General features: G+C 33.6%; 2 protein-coding genes and 1 pseudogene across 2 annotated transcripts; 2 read left to right on the plus strand and 1 right to left on the minus strand.

The window, feature by feature from the left end:
• Positions 1 to 4,125: 4,125 nt before the first annotated feature.
• Positions 4,126 to 5,987, plus strand: LOC129899645 (uncharacterized; annotated as a pseudogene).
• A 5,449-nt stretch (positions 5,988 to 11,436) lies between these two features.
• On the plus strand, positions 11,437 to 14,310 carry LOC129899060 (methyl-CpG-binding domain-containing protein 11). Its single transcript, XM_055973840.1, has 2 exons — positions 11,437 to 11,749; positions 13,094 to 14,310. The coding sequence occupies exons 1-2, from the start codon at positions 11,666 to 11,668 to the stop codon at positions 14,072 to 14,074; spliced, it is 1,065 nt and encodes a 354-aa protein (XP_055829815.1). The 5' UTR covers positions 11,437 to 11,665; the 3' UTR covers positions 14,075 to 14,310.
• Positions 14,311 to 14,330: 20 nt separating this feature from the next.
• On the minus strand, positions 14,331 to 16,547 carry LOC129899061 (phosphatidylcholine:diacylglycerol cholinephosphotransferase 1-like). The gene is made up of 3 exons (XM_055973842.1): positions 15,729 to 16,547; positions 15,460 to 15,597; positions 14,331 to 14,872 (listed from the first exon to the last, which is right to left on the minus strand). The coding sequence occupies exons 1-3, from the start codon at positions 16,134 to 16,136 to the stop codon at positions 14,501 to 14,503; spliced, it is 918 nt and encodes a 305-aa protein (XP_055829817.1). The 5' UTR covers positions 16,137 to 16,547; the 3' UTR covers positions 14,331 to 14,500.
• Positions 16,548 to 19,107: the final 2,560 nt, after the last annotated feature.

A 19,107-nucleotide genomic window follows, 5' to 3' on the forward strand; every position in this document is an offset into this window, starting at 1 on the left:
CGTAGCATTTATATTGACAATGTCTTTACTCATTATCAACATGTCATCAACATATAAACAAACAATGACTTCATGATTTGGAGTATTTTTAATGTAAACACATTTGTCACACTCATTAATCTTAAATCCATTTGCCAACATTGTTTGGTCAAATTTTGCATGCCATTGTTTAGGTGCTTGTTTAAGTCCATAAAGTGACTTAACAAGTTTGCACACTTTCCTTTCTTTACCTGGAACTATGAAACCCTCAGGTTGTTTCATGTAAATTTCTTCCTCCAATTCTCCATTTAAGAAAGCCGTCTTAACATCCATTTGATGAATTTCAAGACCGTATACAGCTGCAAGTGCCACTAACACCCGAATAGATGTTATTCTTGTTACCGGCGAGTATGTGTCAAAGTAATCAAGACATTCTTTTTGTCTATAACCTTTGACCACAAGTCTTGCCTTATATTTATCAATAGTGCCATCAACTTTCATTTTCCTTTTAAATATCCATTTTGATCCTAAAGGTTTATTTCCAGGAGGGAGATCAACCAATTCCCATGTATGGTTATTCAAAATTGATTGAATCTCACTATTGATTGCCTCTTTCCAAAATGCTGAATCAGAAGAAGACATTGCAGCTTTAAATGTTTGAGGCTCATTTTCAAGCAAGAATGTCACAAAATCTGGTCCAAAGGAAGTAGATATCTTTTGACGTTTGCTACGCCTTGGATCCTCTTCTGATGGTTTACTTTCCTTTTGAACTTCTCTTGGTCGTTTAGATCTTTCACTTGAGGATTCACTTTTAGTTTTATACGGATAAATATTTTCAAAAAATTCAGCATTATCTGATTCAATTATCGTATTAACATTAATTTCAGGATTGTCCGATTTGTGAACCAAAAATCGACAAGCTTTGCTGTTTGTAGCATAGCCAATAAAAACACAATCCACGGTCTTTGGTCCGATTTTTACCCTTTTGGGCAAAGGAACTTGGACCTTTGCTAAACACCCACACACTTTGAAGTATTTCAAGTTGGGTTTTCTTCCTTTCCATAGTTCATATGGAATAGTTTGTGTTTTGCTGTGGGGTACTCTGTTGAGTATTCGATTAGCTGTAAGGATAGCTTCCCCCCACAAGTTCTGCGGTAAACCGGAACTTATTAATAAAGCATTCATCATTTCTTTTAATGTTCGGTTTTTCCTTTCCGCAACTCCATTTGATTGAGGTGTGTAGGGGGCAGTAGTTTGATGAATAATTCCATATTCTAAACATATCTTTTCAAAAGGAGATTCGTATTCTCCACCCCTATCACTTCTAATCATTTTTATCTTTTTATTCAATTGATTTTCTACTTCGTTCTTGTATTGCTTAAATGCATCAATTGCTTCATCCTTACTATTAAGCAAATATACATAACAATATCGAGTGCAATCGTCAATAAAAGTTATAAAATACTTCTTTCCACCATGAGTTGGTGTAGACTTCATATCACAAATGTCTGTGTGAATCAATTCTAAGGGACTAGAATTCCGTTCAATAGATTTATAAGGATGCTTAGCATACTTAGATTCAACACATACTTGACATTTTGATTTATTGCAATCAAAGTTAGGCAATATATTTAAATTAATCAGTTTTCGCAAGATTTTATGATTTACATGTCCTAAACGTGAATGCCATAAATTATTTGACTCAAGTAAGTAAGAAGAAACTTGAACTTTATTATCATCAACAACCATTACATTTAGTTTGAAAAGACCCTCAGTGAGGTAGCCTTTTCCTAGATACATTTCATTCTTACTGACAACTACTTTGTCTGAAATTAGAACACACTTGAATCCATTCTTGATAAGAAGGCCGACAGACACCAAATTCTTTCGCATTTCTGGAACATGATATACTTTGTTCAGCGTCACCACCTTGCCGGATGTTATTTTCAGAAAAACTCTCCCATAACCTTCAATCTTTGCAGTTGCAGAATTTCTCATATAGATCGTCGCATCAGGTGCTGCAGGGGAATAAGTAGAGAAGGCTTCTCGGACTGCACACACATGCGAAGTAGCTCCTGAATCAAGCCACCATTCTTTGGGATTACCTACTAGGTTGCATTCTGATAGCATTGCACACAGATCATCAATAGCTTCTTTATTTTCCACCATATTGGCTTGTCCCTTTCTTTTGTCCTTTTTCGGAAGACGACAATCTGGAGCTTTGTGTCCAACTTTCCCACAATTATAACAATTGCCCTTGAACTTTTTTTTGTTCTGCTCCTGATTCTTTCTAAAAGGTTGCTTCCTTTTCTTATTCTTTGGAGCAGCATCTTCAACGATGTTCGCTCCCATAATTGCTGAATTTCCACGCAACTTCTTTTCTACTGTTTTGTTATCTTCCTCAATCTTGAGACGAATCACAAGATCTTCCAACTTCATTTCCTTACGCTTGTGCTTTAGATAATTTTTGAAATCTCTCCACGAAGGAGGCAATTTTTCTATCATCGCAGCCACTTGAAATGCTTCATTAACTACCATGCCTTCAGCAATAAGGTCATGAAAAATAAGTTGTAGTTCTTGAACTTGGGTTCCAACAGTTCTGCTATCTATCATTTTATAGTCTAGGAACTTAGCAACCATAAATTTTTTCAAGCATGCGTCTTCAGTCTTGTACTTCTTCTCAAGTGCATCCCATAATTCTTTAGAAGTTTTCACAGCACTATAGACATTGTACAAATCATCATCCAAAGCACTTAGGATGTAGCCCTTGCATAGAAAATCTGTCTGTGTCCATGCCTCAGTAATCATAAATTTTTCATTGGCCGGCATATCAGCAGCGGGCACAGGAGGATCTTCGTTAGTGAACTTCTGCATACCAAGAGTGGTAAGCCAAAAGAACACCCTTTGTTGCCATCCTTTGAAGTTGGCTCCAGAAAATTTTCCTGGTTTTTCTGCCGGTAGCACAGAAGTGCGGCTTGTTGCAGCAACAGTCGCAGAAGTAGTAGCAGTATCACTTGTCATTTCTTTTCACTGTCAAAATAGACAAACTGTCTTAATATTTCAGAATATCAGACCTTTTACAAAAACAACGACGAAGTTTTTATACTCTTCAAATCGTTGTACAAGTATGAACTTTAATATTCCAATGAAGTTTTTATACTCTTCAAATCAGAACATTTATTTCATACGGAGTAGAAAACCACACAGGTTTTAGTCTCCAAAGACAGAATACAGTTTGGTTAGAAAACAACAATAATAGTAATTTCCTTAAGATTGTTAGTAAACTGTATTGTAAATATTAAAAACCAGTAACAACAAGTAAAGGTAATAAAACACAGAATCTGAAAAATTAATGCAGAAACAGAATCGAGCCCACTGAATGCACAGTGTGTCCTTAAGGAAATTATTCCCCTCAAAGTACCCGAGGTTTTGGAATTTTTCCTCGCAGGATAGAACGATTTACTCACCAAAGTAGAGGTACTGCAAATCTTTGATGACTGCGAACCACTTGAAGGATGTATATCACACGATTTTTGGAAGTGTAGAAAGAAGAAGAAGAAGATGGTATGTTTAGAATTTCGTATGGAACATTCTGAAGATTAACAGATATATATAGACTGTTTACACCTTTTCAGAAAAGGCACCTGTTGGGAAAAGGTTTGCCTGTTGAGAAGGTTTGCAACTTTTCGGAGAAGGTTGCAACCATTCAAAAATCCGTTGGAAAAAACGGAGGGAAATCCGAAGCCGAAACCGAAGCCGAGCCGAGCGAGCGACGACGACGACGGCGCGAGGGGAGACCCTCTTCTTGACCCTTTAGCAACATGAAGGAGTGCTTCTACTTTTAAGTAGGAGACTTTTCATTTCCACCACCTATGTGGGACCAAAGCTTATTTAATAAGCAAGAGAGAACATATCATTTCCTCTCCACTTCTTTTTCCCTCAATTTCCCATTCAACCTATCAATTAAACCCAACAAGGCCTAACTCACACTCCAAAAGCTTAGCTCAAAGGAAGGAGCATTGTGCAAGCCTTATAAGGATTTCACTCATCTCATTAGCCACTAATGTGAGACTTTTGTCATTCTTCATAAAGTGCCAAGTCAAAATCAAACAAAGAAATAGAACAAAAGGGAATAATAGTTTCGTCTATAAATTAAAATCGTCGATCATCATGACACCAAACTTATCTCTCTCCTGATATATAATGTTATTAAGAAGCTCATCATGGAGAGTTGTATACTTAATTCATGGATATCCAACTACAGGACACCATTACCAACGCCCATTCAACTTATTCATGATGAAAATTACCCAGCCAGGACCAACTGCTGTTGTTGTTGCAATATGCGAGAAATGGACGGCCCTGATCATCCTGGCGTCGTTCAAAAGAAAAACAATAATCCTATAAACAGAATAACCACAAGGCATTCTTATTCCAACATAGAGTTATCATCAACAACTTATCATCAAGTTACATTGAGATCATCCGAGGATTATTGTGTTGCACCGGAAGATGGAGGCGGTGGCAGTGGTGGAGATGGGCCGGGTTCGGTTTCGGGTTCGGGTTCGGATGATTCGAACAGTTGGCATGGGAATGACAATACAGAAGCGTATTACAAGAAAATGATCGAAACTTACCCGGGAAATGCACTTTTACTAGCAAACTACGCAAGGTTTTTGAAAGAGGTATTATGTAAGCATTCATGAATTAGCAGTATCTCATTCATAACTATTATTTCATCCACGTCCATATTTACATGTTCATGTTTAATCTGATATATATTTATTTAAGAGATAATGAATAAATTAAAATAATAATTTTATTATATTACTCTTAATTATTACTCTCTCTGTTTCACTTTTGTGATACTGTTTCACTTGGCATGCATAAAGTAAAAGTTAAATTATTTTTAATTATGAAAATGTGACATTTTTTTTATAGATAAACTAGGAAACAAAGAAGGATACCACGTAATTTAGAGACAGAGGAAGTGTAAGCCTTCAAAATGTAATTGGGAAATAAATAGTACTAATACTCAGTAATAACTAATAAGAGTAAATAGATATAAAGTAATAAAATTTCTCTAGCTTTTTCAAAGTTTACAAGTAAAAATGGATATTAATACTGTACAAGCAAAAAACTATTAATAATGTACTTCCTTTGTTTCAATTTGTTTGTTTGACTTTTCATTTAAATCTATTATAAAAAATTATCTCTTTTGGTAAATGCTTTTTAATTTCACTTTTTACGTGATATATTAAAAGCTGCAATATTAAATTTATTTTAATACATTCTATATATTTTTAATTTAAAATTACAAATCTAAAAAAATTTCTTTGCCTTTTTAAAACATATAAGTCAAACAATCGAATTGAGACAGAAGGAACATGTGATTTGTTTCTGAAAATAACTATTAATATGGAGATTGTTTGTTTTTTTTGTGGAAAAAACAGGTTAAGGGAAATTTAGGAAAAGCAGAGGAATATTGCGGAAGAGCAGTAGTGGTAAACCCAGGGGATGGGAATGTGTTGTCACTTTATGCACATCTAATATGGCTAACCCATAAAGATGCATCTCGCGCCAATGCTTATTTTGATCAAGCTATTAAATCTGAACCTCATGATTGGTACTTATAAACCTAAAAAATATTAAATCATTAATCTAAAGGAATTAAGTGATTGAAGTTCAATCTTTATTGAAAACATGCTTTCGTTTAATTATAATATATCGATTATTATTGTTGTGCAGTTATGTAGTGGCATCATATGCTAGGTTCCTATGGGATGCTGAAGAGACAGAGGAAGAATTGAAGAAGTAAAAGAGCTTAAGTGGAACTATAGAGCGCGCGAATTCAGCAGACTTCATTCCTACTTCGTGAAGATGTAGAAGTTGATTTTGAAAGACATTCAAATATTAGTCACTCTTTAAATTAAATTTTAAAAGAGTCACAATTCCAAATGCAATTCAAGAATTATCATAATTCGAGTCTTAGTGCACGAGTTCGATCATGGTTGTTTCTTTGGTTACAATTAATTGGACATTTTTAAAAAAGTGAAATTTATTTTTGAAATCATGATCAAAATTAGCAAAAATTTAACTCTCAAAATCTGAAAATTTCAGAAACAAGAGAATATATATATAGGCCTTCCTTTATTGGGCTCTGGAAAGTGGAAACTCAGCCTTAAACAAACTGGAAAATATGGGCCTGGGCGTTGACTGTTTACTGAGCAAGTGCCACAAGCTGATTCCAAAAATATATTTACATTGAGTCCTACTTCAGATTGTCTTTTTTCTTCTTTCTTTCTGTTACTTATTAGTAAACTTTACCTAAATCACATACTGAAAAGGCTCAATTACGATGTATCCCTTATTTTTATGAAATTACGCGATTTCCCCTTTTTAAAAAATTTTCTGATACATTACTTGTTGTGCTGATACATCAGTTTTTGGGTGTAAAACAATTAATGTTGTTGGGTTATTTATGGGTAGTAACGTAATTCAAGCTATGATTGATTGTTTCAATCAATTACCATGCTAATTAAGGCAAAGAATTCTTTAAAAAAAGAAACAGATCTGACTATGAAAGAAAACTCAAAAACAAAGCAAAAGTTCTAACAAAAAAGGGTGTGTTTAGTGCTTGGAACTGCAAAAATAGGGAAATAGCAACTTATACAAAACATACTTTGGGTAGGAAATTCGAATATATCCTAATATCAAACACAATGAAGTGTTCGAGAATGAAGGTACACTCCTGTTATTTTTTTTAAGTAGTTATCTACTTGATACATAGTTGCTTGATACATAGCTATAGGATACATCAGTTCTGTATTTCCTGTTATCAGTATTACCTGATATATCAGTTCTGATACATCATTCCTGTATTTGATACATCATTGTTGATACATATCTGTGATAATTATTTACTGCAGGTTGTTGCTTCATCAGAATATCTTTATTCTCTTTATAAGTCAGGTATAAGATACAGTGTGTGTCTTGAAAGAAAAACATGCAATTGTGGCAGGTTTCAACTAGACGAGATATCATGTCCACACGCAATTGCAGTGTTGAAGAGCAAGAACATTACAGGCATGCACCCATACTATTCTGATTACTACAAATCAGAGGCGTTGACAAATACTTATGAATTTCCAATAGTTTCAATGCCAGATAAGAAAGATTGGTCTGTTCTGAAAGAAATTTTGGAAGAATTCGTCTTGCCACCAAGATACAAAAGGATGCAGGAAGACCAAAGAAAGAAAGAAAAAAGTACTCTAGTGAGAAGATAAGAACGAGCACAAATTCTTGTAGTCGTTGTGGCCATGAAGGCCACATCAGAAAGAGTTGTAATTTCATTCCCAAAGAGAAATGATATTTTGTTATGCCAGGATACATTCTATTTGGATCATGTACTTACATCTACATAGTTTTTTTTACATTATGGGTTGTTTTTGATACATATATCAATTAACCAAAATAGTAATTGAATATCAATAATTGATACATGGATAGTTGGTAATTATATTCATTGTAAATTACTTGGTATTGATAGTAATTTCGAATCTGATATATAAGAATAACAGATACATAAACATTCGACGTATTAAGGTTGATACTTTAAAGGTTGTATTAGTTTTCAAGTGGACTGCGGTTGATATATAACATGTTGTATTGATATAGATTGTAGATGTATCAAGAGCTGTAAAGATTGATGCATGAGATTCTGATACATAAATATAGATGTATCAGAATCATTAAATATCAATCAAATACAATTTGATACATAAACAATATGTATCAGAAGCTGTAAAAATTGATGCATGAGATTTTAATACATAAATGTAGATGTATCAGAATTATTAAATCTTGATACATTACAATCTGATACATAAATAATATGTATCAGAAGCTGTAAAGATTGATGCATGTGATTCTGATACATAAATGTAGATGTATCAGAATCATTAAATATTGATACATTACAATCTGATACATAAACAATATATATCAGAAGCTGTAAAAGATTGATGCATATGATTCTGATACATAAATGTAGATGTATCAGAATCATTAAATATTGATACATTACAATTTGATACATGAAGTAGATGTATCGGAAGCATTCAAGTTTGATAAATCAAAATATGATACATAAATATTAGAAAAACTTAAAAGTCTGCTAAATTGTTGAATAGCCAGAAAAAAAGTTTACTATTAGTGCAAAAATATAATTGTACATTCTACTACTGTAAAATTAAAAAATAAACTAGTCGACGTCCATCGGTTCTCCTTGACCAGGAGGTATGTAATTCCTCTCTATTTTTTTGCTCGACCTCAAGAAGTAAGAGGCATTTGATGATTTGCCCTTGAAAATTGCATTGTGGCATATCTAGATAGTGACCAAATATGGTTTATCGAAATAATTGTATAGGTTCATCACCTATTGAAATTAGTCGTATATGCAGTGCCGAATCTTAGGAAGTGTGAGGAGATCTTCTTGATGACGTATTTCATTCCCTGCATTGACATGGAAACTGATTAAATACAACTTAATTTTTGTATTTAAATATGATGTATCAGAAGCATTATATCTTGATATATGAGATTCTGATACATAAACAAGATGTATCACGAGCATTAATGGTTGATAAATGAGAATCCGATACAAAAAAATGATGTATCAAAAAAAAGATAAGAATCTGATACATAAAGTAGATGTATCACAAATCAGTAAAAATTTTAAAAAATGACATTTAAAAAAATTATATAAACAGGATGTATCAGATTCTCATGTAAGCTTGATATATGAGAATCTGATACATAAATAATATGTATCAGAAGCAGTAAATCTTGATATATGAGCATTTGATACAAAAACACAATGTATCAGAAAATAGATAAGAATCTGATACATAAAGTATATGTATCAGGAATCAGTAAAACTTTAAAAAATGACATTTAGAAAAAAAAATCAACAGGATGTATCAGATTCTAATGTTAGCTTGATACATACGAATCTGATACATAAAATTATATGTATCAGGAGCAGTAAATCTTCATAAAAAATCACATTAAAAAAAACTTATAGAAACTCATACCTTTGGGAGATTAGGGTGTGTTGAAACCCCTTCAATCTTCTTGTCGGCTTCTTTGGGTGATTGTTGAACTTGAGATTTCGATTTCAATTTCTCACGGAGTTTATCCATCACTGATGGATCGTTACGATGTTTGGATCTAACCTCATCCGGTGAAACAAGAATTTCTTGATTTTTGTTCAACTGAGTGAGACCAATACTAAAAGATGGAGCAGATTTCATGTGTATCAGTGAACAATGTGAGTAAAAAAAAATTACAGAAGAAAATAGAAGAAATCAAAGAAGGTGAGAATGAAGTGAGATACCATTAAAGGAAAAACTTGAATATACCTTACTTAGATACTTGAAATTGAGTAATAGATGGACTGAAATTGGAAAAAAAGAAACTGCCATCGAGGAGGCTGAAGAATAGGAGTGAATTTAGGTAACTGATATAAGGTAAAAGTGATGTATCAGTGAACGAGTGAGAAAGTTAAAAAAATAGGGATTTTTGATATTTTTCCAACTAGTTGGGAGTATTAATAAATATGATAATATAACATGTGTAAATGGATAATTTTCCCTACTTATTATCATTTAAGGGTTTGTTCCTGCGATATGAAATCAAATGGATATGAAGTTAATTTTTTTTTATATATATATAATTTAATTTCTTAAGTTGTTTAGTTTTTCATTAACACAATCCCACACAAGTTATAAGAACTATCAAAAATTCTCAAATTCTTATAAAATTTTACGAATTGAGTAAATCATAGTTAATAAATAAGATATCAGAAAATTCGAATAAGCTGAATTAATAAATTACAGATCTCCATGTTCCTCTTATAAATAAATGTTTGCGATTACAAACTTTTAAAATACACATAATTTTATAAGAATCCACTAATTATTCTTTAATATAATTTGAAGATATTTTTAAGCCAAGCATCAGTCTTATGAGTCAAGTGTTACTTATAAAAAAATAATTTGAAATCATGATTTGAAATTTCAAATCATGTTTTTTAAAATATTTGAAATACGAAATTATAATTTAAAACGCATATTCAAATGCTGATATGAAATTATAATTTCAAGTCATAATATAAAATTATTTGTGCAAACGCAAACTCTAAACCACACACCATATGCACTCTCAAACTTGTTTGTTTTGTACGCTAAACATGCCAACCCCAACCCCCCCCCCCCCCCCAAAAAAAAAAAATAAAAAAAATCACACAAATGAAATGGAGGAATTTATATTACCAAGGACTTGTTTGATTGGAAAAGTGTTATTTGAGAATTAATCATTTTCAGAAAAATTATCTTATGATTATTATCCTATCTCAATATGAGATAAAAATAATACAATAAATTTAAAATAACTAATTTCAAAATATTTTTTTCCTAATCAAACATAAAATATATTTATTTTAAAATTAATTTTATGTTTTTCTTCATACCGAACGAACCTAAGCAATAAAATTATTAATATGAGTTGTGGTGTAGTAGTGAAATTGCTTCACTCTTAATCAGAAGTTTTAAATTTGAGTTTTGAATATACAGAAAATCCTATTAAAAATATTATTTCCAAAATAGGCCCTATAATACTCAATTCAAATTTAGTCAACCCTACAGACTTTAAACAGCGAACGAAAGAAAAAAAGAAAACGAACCTAAGTAATTAAATTATACTCATGTGTCATGTTGAAGTTTTTGAATATGATGAATTCCGTGTGCGCGGACCTAAAACTCAAATTCCAATTCAATTAAGTAAGAACATAATGGTCCATATCCATTAACCACGGGTCCCATGTTTGATGTTCCCCCGCACGCTATATGAAACATTTCTCCATAGAACGTGCAATACACCACCTTAAATCAAACGACTGAAAGTCTTGCGTGAATGACACGCTCTTTTCCGAGAATGGAAAATAATAGACTCTAGGACCTTCTACTAAGAATTTTCTTAAAAAATTTTAAAATATGTCTATGTTTTGGAGATTTATAATGGAAACAACTTTAACAAACGAATCTTCGCCTTCGAATATGCCACTTGGACCGTCCATAGAAAAGGATAAGAGGTTTAGAAAAATTTAATTAAAAAAGTCAAATCATTATAATGCGAAGAAGATTGTGTGTCATGATATTTTTATGTTATTATTATATAGCCTTATTATGATCTTGAATATTTTATTGCATAATTTTTAAGTGATTATAAAAAATATATTATTATTTTTAAATTTACAAAAATAATTTAAATAACCTATTTTTTTTTAATTCATTTCAAAAAAATATTATTTTATTATAATTCAAAATAATTTTATTTTAAATTTTTTCTAAAAAATATCGTATTAAGTTAAACATTGACACTGAGCGTAGGAGAAAATTGTCGCTTTGGATGTGCTAACTGATAAGGCTCGTTTGTCCTGGAAAGTTGGCTACGTGGCACGTGTGGTCAATCTGTTTCACGGCGTGGCGGTTGCTATCAGCCAAGTTTTATCTAAGCAAAAATAAGGGAACTACATAGATGCTCATCACGAACTTTGGTTGAAATTCTAAGTCTTGTTAATTTTGCTGGAAACAAAGTTGGAATTTTGTTTTTGTCAATTTTAAGGATGGCAAGTCCTATGGAGAAGGGGACAAATAATGATGAAATTGTGTCGGTGGAGCTACCTGCACCTCCTTCTTGGAAAAAAATGGTACTCTTTCTCAGCTTTACCTTGTAGCCATCATGGTTTTTTTTCCTTTTACACTGCTAGCTTTATTATTTTACTTGAGCACAGTCAATTTGCTGAAGAAGTTGTTGTAATTTTTCTTGCTCCTTGCTTGCCTTAATTAATGTTCTAGAGTAGCTTGAACTTTTCTAGGTGTTGGTCAGCTTAATTCTTGGTTTTTTGGCTCCCAAAATTCACTTAATAGGAAGCATACTCCTGTTTCTGGTTAATAAAAGTAGTTTTTTTTTTTGCTTCTTGGTGGGAAAATTGGGTTTCCCAAAATTCACTTAATAGGAAGCATACTCCTGTTTCTGGTTAATAAAAGTAGTTTTTTTCTTGCTTCTTGATGGGAAAATTGGGTTTTTAGAGGAAGCTTCAACTGTTAATTAGTGTAGCATCATCAATATGTAGAGTATTAGCTTTACAGCTTCCAGTAAATTTGCCTCTTAGGTAACTTACTGATGCAGTACTATTATACTTGGTGGTTCTGAAAATTTGGTTAAGAGAAGGAGATAATTCCCTGTATAAGGGTGGGTGAAATATTTAAGATAGGAAGCCCATCCCAAGATGAGTGCTCTCCTATTCTGACTTCCCCAAAGCCTCCGGTAGCACAGCGGAGGAACTAGATTGAGTTTGGCAGGGAGCATAAAAGTAGTTATAACTGTATTGTCCCATCAAAGTTTGGGCTGAAATGAGCTAAAAGAGCACAACCTAAACAGGTGGATTCTCAACCTTCTACTTTGGGCTAAGATAATTACTTAGTTACTGAAAGATAAACTAAAGAATTGAGGTGGGAAGATGAAGAAATGTAGTGGATAGGAAACGGAAAAGAAAAACCAGACTGTAGCATGGTTGGAGTTGAATGAGTTAGGTTATGAACCTCTACTTAATCTTTATCAGACTCAAACAATATTGGCCTGGACATCCTTCTTGGTATTGGTCGGTTGGGTCATAACCATTATAACTCGTCCTCCTATTTGTCGCCTATGGAATCCCTTGTCTATATACCTCAAAAGACGAAAAGGAAAAGTTTATTTTCCCGTTCTTATTTTGTTTGTGGTGTTTAACATCTTTAGAACCATGATAGGGGAGTCTTCCTATTAATGGAACTCTTCCTATTCGTCTAGAAATCAGCAAACAACCTTACATGTGAAATGTTGAGAGAGTAGTTTATAACTGTGCTGAAGATGGATAGTTGGACTACGTATGTAGTGTACTCTGGACATTCTTGGGAGGAATAAGAGTAGTACTATCTATGGGAATTCAAAATGTGCAATTGTGTAGCTTAAATGTACACCTGACGTAGATTTTACCTCCGTCACTTTGCAGTTCACACCAAAGCAAGGGGGTACCCCGAAGAAGAATGAGGTTGTATTTATCACTCCAACAGGAGAGGAGGTCAAAAACCGCAAACAGTTGGAGCAGTATCTCAAAGCACACCCTGGAAACCCTGCTATTTCAGAATTTGATTGGAGTACTGGTGAGACTCCAAGGAGATCAGCAAGGATCAGTGAGAAGGTGAAGGCATCGAGACCACCTTCACTACTTGAATCACCAAAGAAAAAACGCCGGACATCGTCTGGTACAAAGAAAGATAGCAAGGAAAAGGATGCTGCAAAAGTTGAAAAGGAAAGTTCAGAAACTAAAGGGATGGAATCTGCCAAAGAAGAAAATGAAAACTTGGAGAAGAAAGCTGGACAAGCAGAAGCTGAAATGGAGGACAAGGGGAAGAAAGAGGTGGAAGCTGCAGAACAACATGAGCACATAGAGGTCGCTGAACTCCCCCCTGCAGAGAAGCCAGATTCTGAATCTGAGGAATTTCACAGTGCTGATGACGGCAATCAGGACAAGTCGGAAAATGCAGAAGCTGAAATGAAGGACAAGAGGAAGAAAGAGGAGGAAGCTGCGGAAGAAGATGAGCGCATAAAAGGCGCTGAACTGCCCCCTGGGGATAAGCCAGAGCCTGAATGTGAGGAAGTTCACAGTGCTGATGTTGGTAAACCGAACAAGTCAGAAAATGCAGATATTGAGGAAAAACAAGTATCTGGAGAAAAGCTGGAGTCTCAAAACAAGCCACAAGAAGTCGTTGTGGAAGGGACCAATGTCACAATAGGAGGAAGTGTCAACCAAGCAGAACATGCTGTTAATGGGGAATCTAAGGATGCCCATGGAAATGATGGCGAACATAGGCCGAAAGAGGAGGAGAAAGAAATGGAAGGAACTGATTTAGCTATGGGAAATAACAATATTAACCAACCAGGGTTGGTTCATTCCCAGCAGCGTCAATCACCTGCGCCTATTAGCTGCTGATGCATCATCCGGATCCCCTCTTAGGACATTTCCTGTTACATGTTTACTGACTCTTAGATTCAATTTGATTATTGTAATAGTAATCTCTGATTCTCTAGTAGTTTTAGTGTGTAGTTTCCCAGGACTGCAATACTTTCATCTTTTATGTGTATGTATTTGTTTCTGTCGTGATACACTAATCTGTTATTAAACCTTGATGTAGAATGTTTTAGCTGATAATTTGTGGCTTGCGGATTTCTATTTGGTGCAACTTGTCTGGTGAGTAGTGGCTATAGCAAGCTTTTGAATATCACTTGTGATGTGCCCTTTGTTCATAATTGAATGTTTTCCGTGTGAAATTGAAATTTATTACATACCAACATTATACCTAAGGTTTCTTTACAGTTGAAAAGAATGAAATCAATGGTCATGCTAGAATGAAAAGTTCTAATCTGAAGAAAGACTTAAATATTCACCATTTTCGTGCAATTTCGAGTTATGAAACGCTCCATTCGTGGTGCCATCAGCACTATCTGCAAGTAATTCCTTTTTCCTGTTCTCCTCATACTTTCCAGCCAGAGAATCAAACAAAATTCCAGCACCAACTCCAACAGCCAAATCAATAGTGTAGTGACCCCTGGTACTCAACAATCTCACCGTTTGCAATACGTTCAAGGTGTCAAATAAATAAGACAATTTCCATCTCTGCATACGCTTCATATCCAGCGATGCAATGACGGATGCTGCAACATGCCCCGAATAGAACAAGAAGAAGGACACATTTCCTACTGGAAAATCAGCTCCCGAGCCCAGGAAATCCTACATTAACAAACCGGAAAACAATCAGTGGCCGGAGCAACTTATGTTTCTCTGCAATTTTTTCCTTTGAGCAATGCGTCATGTATAAAAGTAATGGTAGTTGGAAGATCACATGGAGTTTATTTATCATTTGGACTTTTAAAGATGGGGTACCACTGCTTCTAGCAAGGAAATATTATTCACATTTGTCCAGAAATAGTTCAAGCAATTTCTTTGATAACATGACATAACTGCATGTGCCTATCAACAAAATGACAAATTGACAGTTGGACACCGTGATATCATAGTGTAGTTAGTCTATGATTCACAGTGACTTCAGAGTGAAGACAAAATATTTAAAAAGAAGCAAATTGAGCATTGGAAATATAGAAGAAAAAATAAGTTTTGTTCAGATGAAGGGTATTTGAAGAAATGGTAAATTATTTACTAGCCATTGAAACAGTCATTAATACTTATTTAAAGTAGACTGTCTAAATTCCACCACTTCCTTATGCTTTGCCTACTGAGAATTTTTTATTCTTGTTAAGGAACAAAAAGGAAATAAGATAAAACAGAGCTCTTGTATACATTTGTTGGTTTTTGCTTACCTCTGGTAATGGTAGCTGCGTAGCATATCCGAGAATGCCTCTGCATGTGAACATGAACAGTGTAGCAATAGTCGCTCGTGGCCGCCCTTCAATTAAGAAAGCCCATACTATGTACACCATTTGCATCCCCACAAATCCCTGTATGCATCACAGATGCATGAATGAATTGGCAAATTGTAAAACAGAGCCAGGAAAAAATGTTGCAATGCAAAAAGCATATTAGATCCGGTATGAATTGTGTTACCATTTCATTTAAAATGCATATATACCGTATTAAGGCCAGCAAGAAGAGTGTTGAGAGCAGGTTTCGAATCAAGCAAACGATGAAGGGGACGCGTAGCGATGAATCCCAGATCGAATGGTGGGGAGGAAGATGGTACCATATGAAGAGTGTATTCCACCCCCATGAAGAAGAACAAAGAGGCAGCGAAGATGCACGGTATAGGATGGTACTTCACCACACCGAATACATCCCTAGCTGTCAATCTCATGAAAAATGTATTGCTCAACCACCCCGAATCACCGAAATCTGAGGGCGGTCTCTTCTTCATGTCAGTAATTTTATTGTCGTCTTTCGTTTCCATGTTTTCAAATTGGAGTTCGTTAATCGAGCAATGTAATCTAGTGCTGAAGGTAGACGATGGAGGATAACGAAGATGGAGAGTTTCTACGTTCATTGCTTCCGTTGGAATTTCCTACAACGGAGAAAGACATGCCGAATGGAGCGCTATAATGCGTACTAATCCAATCGCATATGTTTTTTCTCCGAAATCTAATCAGTATTAATGGGAATCCAATGACGGAGATTCCGAAAAGGATCCTTATTCAGGAAATCTCAGATTTCAATTTCAAGCTAAAAATACAAAAAAAAAAAAAAAAAGAGATTGCGTTGGACAAATGAGGTGTTAGATATTTGATATGGAAGGAGAATGGGGAACTAATATGCAGATTTGGTTTACAACGAATAAAAGGAAGCAGCCCTTGTAACGGATAGATAGAAAGGCTCCCCATCCATTATTTATATCAAATCAATTCAATTTAATATAATGATAAGTAGTTTAAGTAAGTAAAAGTTTAAATCAGAGAAAATGAGGAATTGACCAAAATAAAAGTTCAATGATCTATAATAAGTCAAAGCAAAAATAATTAATCGAAAATAGAGCCTAATGAACGAAACCCGTACCCAATTTGCACAAGTCTAATTACTATAATAAGTATGTCATAACCCGGCACATGTCAATTGACAAATTTCTGCTCAACTACAGCATTTGTCATCGACCACTTAGTATATATAAGTTAGATTACTCTTTAACTAAATAAGCAATAATTTAATTAACAAAATCAAAATTAAAAACTTAACAATATTTAATAGTAATGACAATATCATAGGAGGGTTGCTCTTTACAAACTATTTACTTTCTTTTTTTTTCCCACCTTTTTGCTCACTCAAATTCTCAAACTTCAGGTTAGAAGTGAGGGTTGCTTATCATCCGAGCAACTCCCTCTTGTCCTATTTGCTTTATTTGAATTTTCCTTTGACACATTTTTGAGAATATTGATTATTGAGCAATGTTTATCGATATATAAGACATTATATTCTTCAATCAATTAATATAGGTTAACATCTTTATGTTTGTCCCAGGAACAAAAGAGAAGTGTTGATTAAGAATTATATGAAAGTTTAGACGAATAAGGAACAATAAGGAGAAGATAATGAAGTCGCAATCCATGGAAATATCGAATATGGTTGGAACTTGGAAGGTCACATATTTTTTGTCCTTCGTACACTCCACAAGTTCTAGACAGTACATAAAACCAAGTGGACAAGAGCATAAGGCCGTAGATTAAGGCAGAGGACTTTGAAATGACATGAAACCAGTAAAAATTTAACAAAGTGGTTAGATGAACAAAGGCTTCAAAGATTATTATTTTTTTTCGATTGAAAATTCGTCGTCAACAAAGCGTTGTCTAGTTTCCTTCAATATTATCTCTTACCATCTTTTTCTTCAATTTTAGTAGTACCTATTATTTTATTTGCTTCAGTTATCGCATTATTTATTACCATTATTTATCCTCTTAATTGTTGTTTCGATAATCCGTTATGGCATTATTTATTATCGCTACTTATTCTCTTAATTAGGGGTGTTAATGGTTCGGTTTGGGTAGGTTATTGATTAAAACTATAACCAAATCAATTTAATCAATTTTTAAATGTCTAAAACCATAACCAAACCAAGTAAAATAATAACCACAGATTTAATTATTGTCGGTTTGGTTCGGTTATTCGATTTATGACTAGCCAGGACAATTCAAATATTCTGTCTCTACATTCTTCAAATTTCTTATTAATCTCTTTTATCCTCACGACCCATAAGGGCGAACATTGTTGCATATTGAGAGAAAGACATGCTGATGACAAATCAGGTGGACCAAACTTGCAATGCAGTTTAGATTTAAAAGAACAAATCAAAGAGGGGTTCCAAAATACAAACAACTTTGTCAATTAAAATGAAAAAATTACATATTTAAACTAAACTAACTAGAGAATCCATAATATAATCAAAAGTTGGGCTTGGATTGTTGGACTTGGACATATGCTGCTTAGTGCTTACGACTTATTAAAATTTAGAGTTGGGCTTGGATTGTTGGACTTGGACATATTCTTTTAAGACATAGGCCTTAAAAATAAGTAGATCAAAATTAAATTAATAATAAAAAGGAATAAAATATCTTTAATTATTTATGAAAAGCTAATATTATACATATAAATAATTATAAATTTTATGTATATAATTATCGGTTTGGTTCAGTTATTTATTCGTTTATTTTTTACTATAACCATAACCAAATCAAATATTATCGACTTTTCAAATTTAAAACCAAACCAAACTAAATTTCGGTTTTTTTATTCGATTTGGTTAAATTTTTGGTTTGGTTTTGGTTTTAACCAAAACTGTGAACACCCCTACTCTTAATTGTTGTTTCAATTATCGCATTATTTGTTATTGCTATTTATTCTCTTAATTATTGCTTCAATTATCACATTATTTGTTATCGCTACTTATTCTCTTAGAGTGTGTTTGGTATGAAGGATCGAAAAATGTTTTTCAATTTTCTCATGTTTGGAAAATATTTTCCAAATCAACTTATTTTTCTTAAATTTAAGGAAAATGACTTTCTTCCAAAAACTAAGGAAAATATTTTTCAAAACTTTCTTTCAACCTCAAATTACAATGTTTTCTTCTTACTTCACCCCTACCACGACCCCCCTCCCCCCCCCCCCCCCAAAATAATTAAAATTTCTTTTTTAAAAAAAAATAAAAGTTTATTTTTGAAAAATATTTCATATCTTGAAAATTCCATTTCTTTACCACAGCCCTACCCCGACCACCCTACACCCCCCAAAAAATTAAAAACTTTATTTTTTTTTTAAAAAAATCAAAATTTAAAATTTTCATTTTTTTATCTCATATCCCACCCCTCCCCCTACCAGCCCCCACTCCACACTTACCGCCTCCACCGCACGCTCACCGCCCCATGAAAAAAATTTAAAAAATTATTTTTAAAAAATATTTTAAATTTTGAAAGTTTCATTTTTTTTTACCCCATCCCCTACTCCAACCCCCCACCACGCCCTCCCCCCCCCAC

Source organism: Solanum dulcamara, chromosome 8, assembly GCF_947179165.1.
Source record: "Solanum dulcamara chromosome 8, daSolDulc1.2, whole genome shotgun sequence".
Classification (NCBI taxonomy): domain Eukaryota; kingdom Viridiplantae; phylum Streptophyta; class Magnoliopsida; order Solanales; family Solanaceae; genus Solanum; species Solanum dulcamara.

Excerpts from the sequence above, each read along its gene's own strand:
- LOC129899060 (XM_055973840.1), top strand. The coding sequence starts at position 11,666 with ATGGCAAGTCCTATGGAGAAGGGGACAAATAATGATGAAATTGTGTCG. Across the intron at positions 11,750-13,093 it reads CTCCTTCTTGGAAAAAAATG|TTCACACCAAAGCAAGGGGG; the intron begins GTACTCTTTCTC and ends GTCACTTTGCAG.
- LOC129899061 (XM_055973842.1), bottom strand. The coding sequence starts at position 16,136 with ATGAACGTAGAAACTCTCCATCTTCGTTATCCTCCATCGTCTACCTTC. Across the intron at positions 15,598-15,728 it reads TTCTTGCTGGCCTTAATACG|GGATTTGTGGGGATGCAAAT; the intron begins GTATATATGCAT and ends TGATGCATACAG. Across the intron at positions 14,873-15,459 it reads CGCAGCTACCATTACCAGAG|GATTTCCTGGGCTCGGGAGC; the intron begins GTAAGCAAAAAC and ends TTGTTAATGTAG.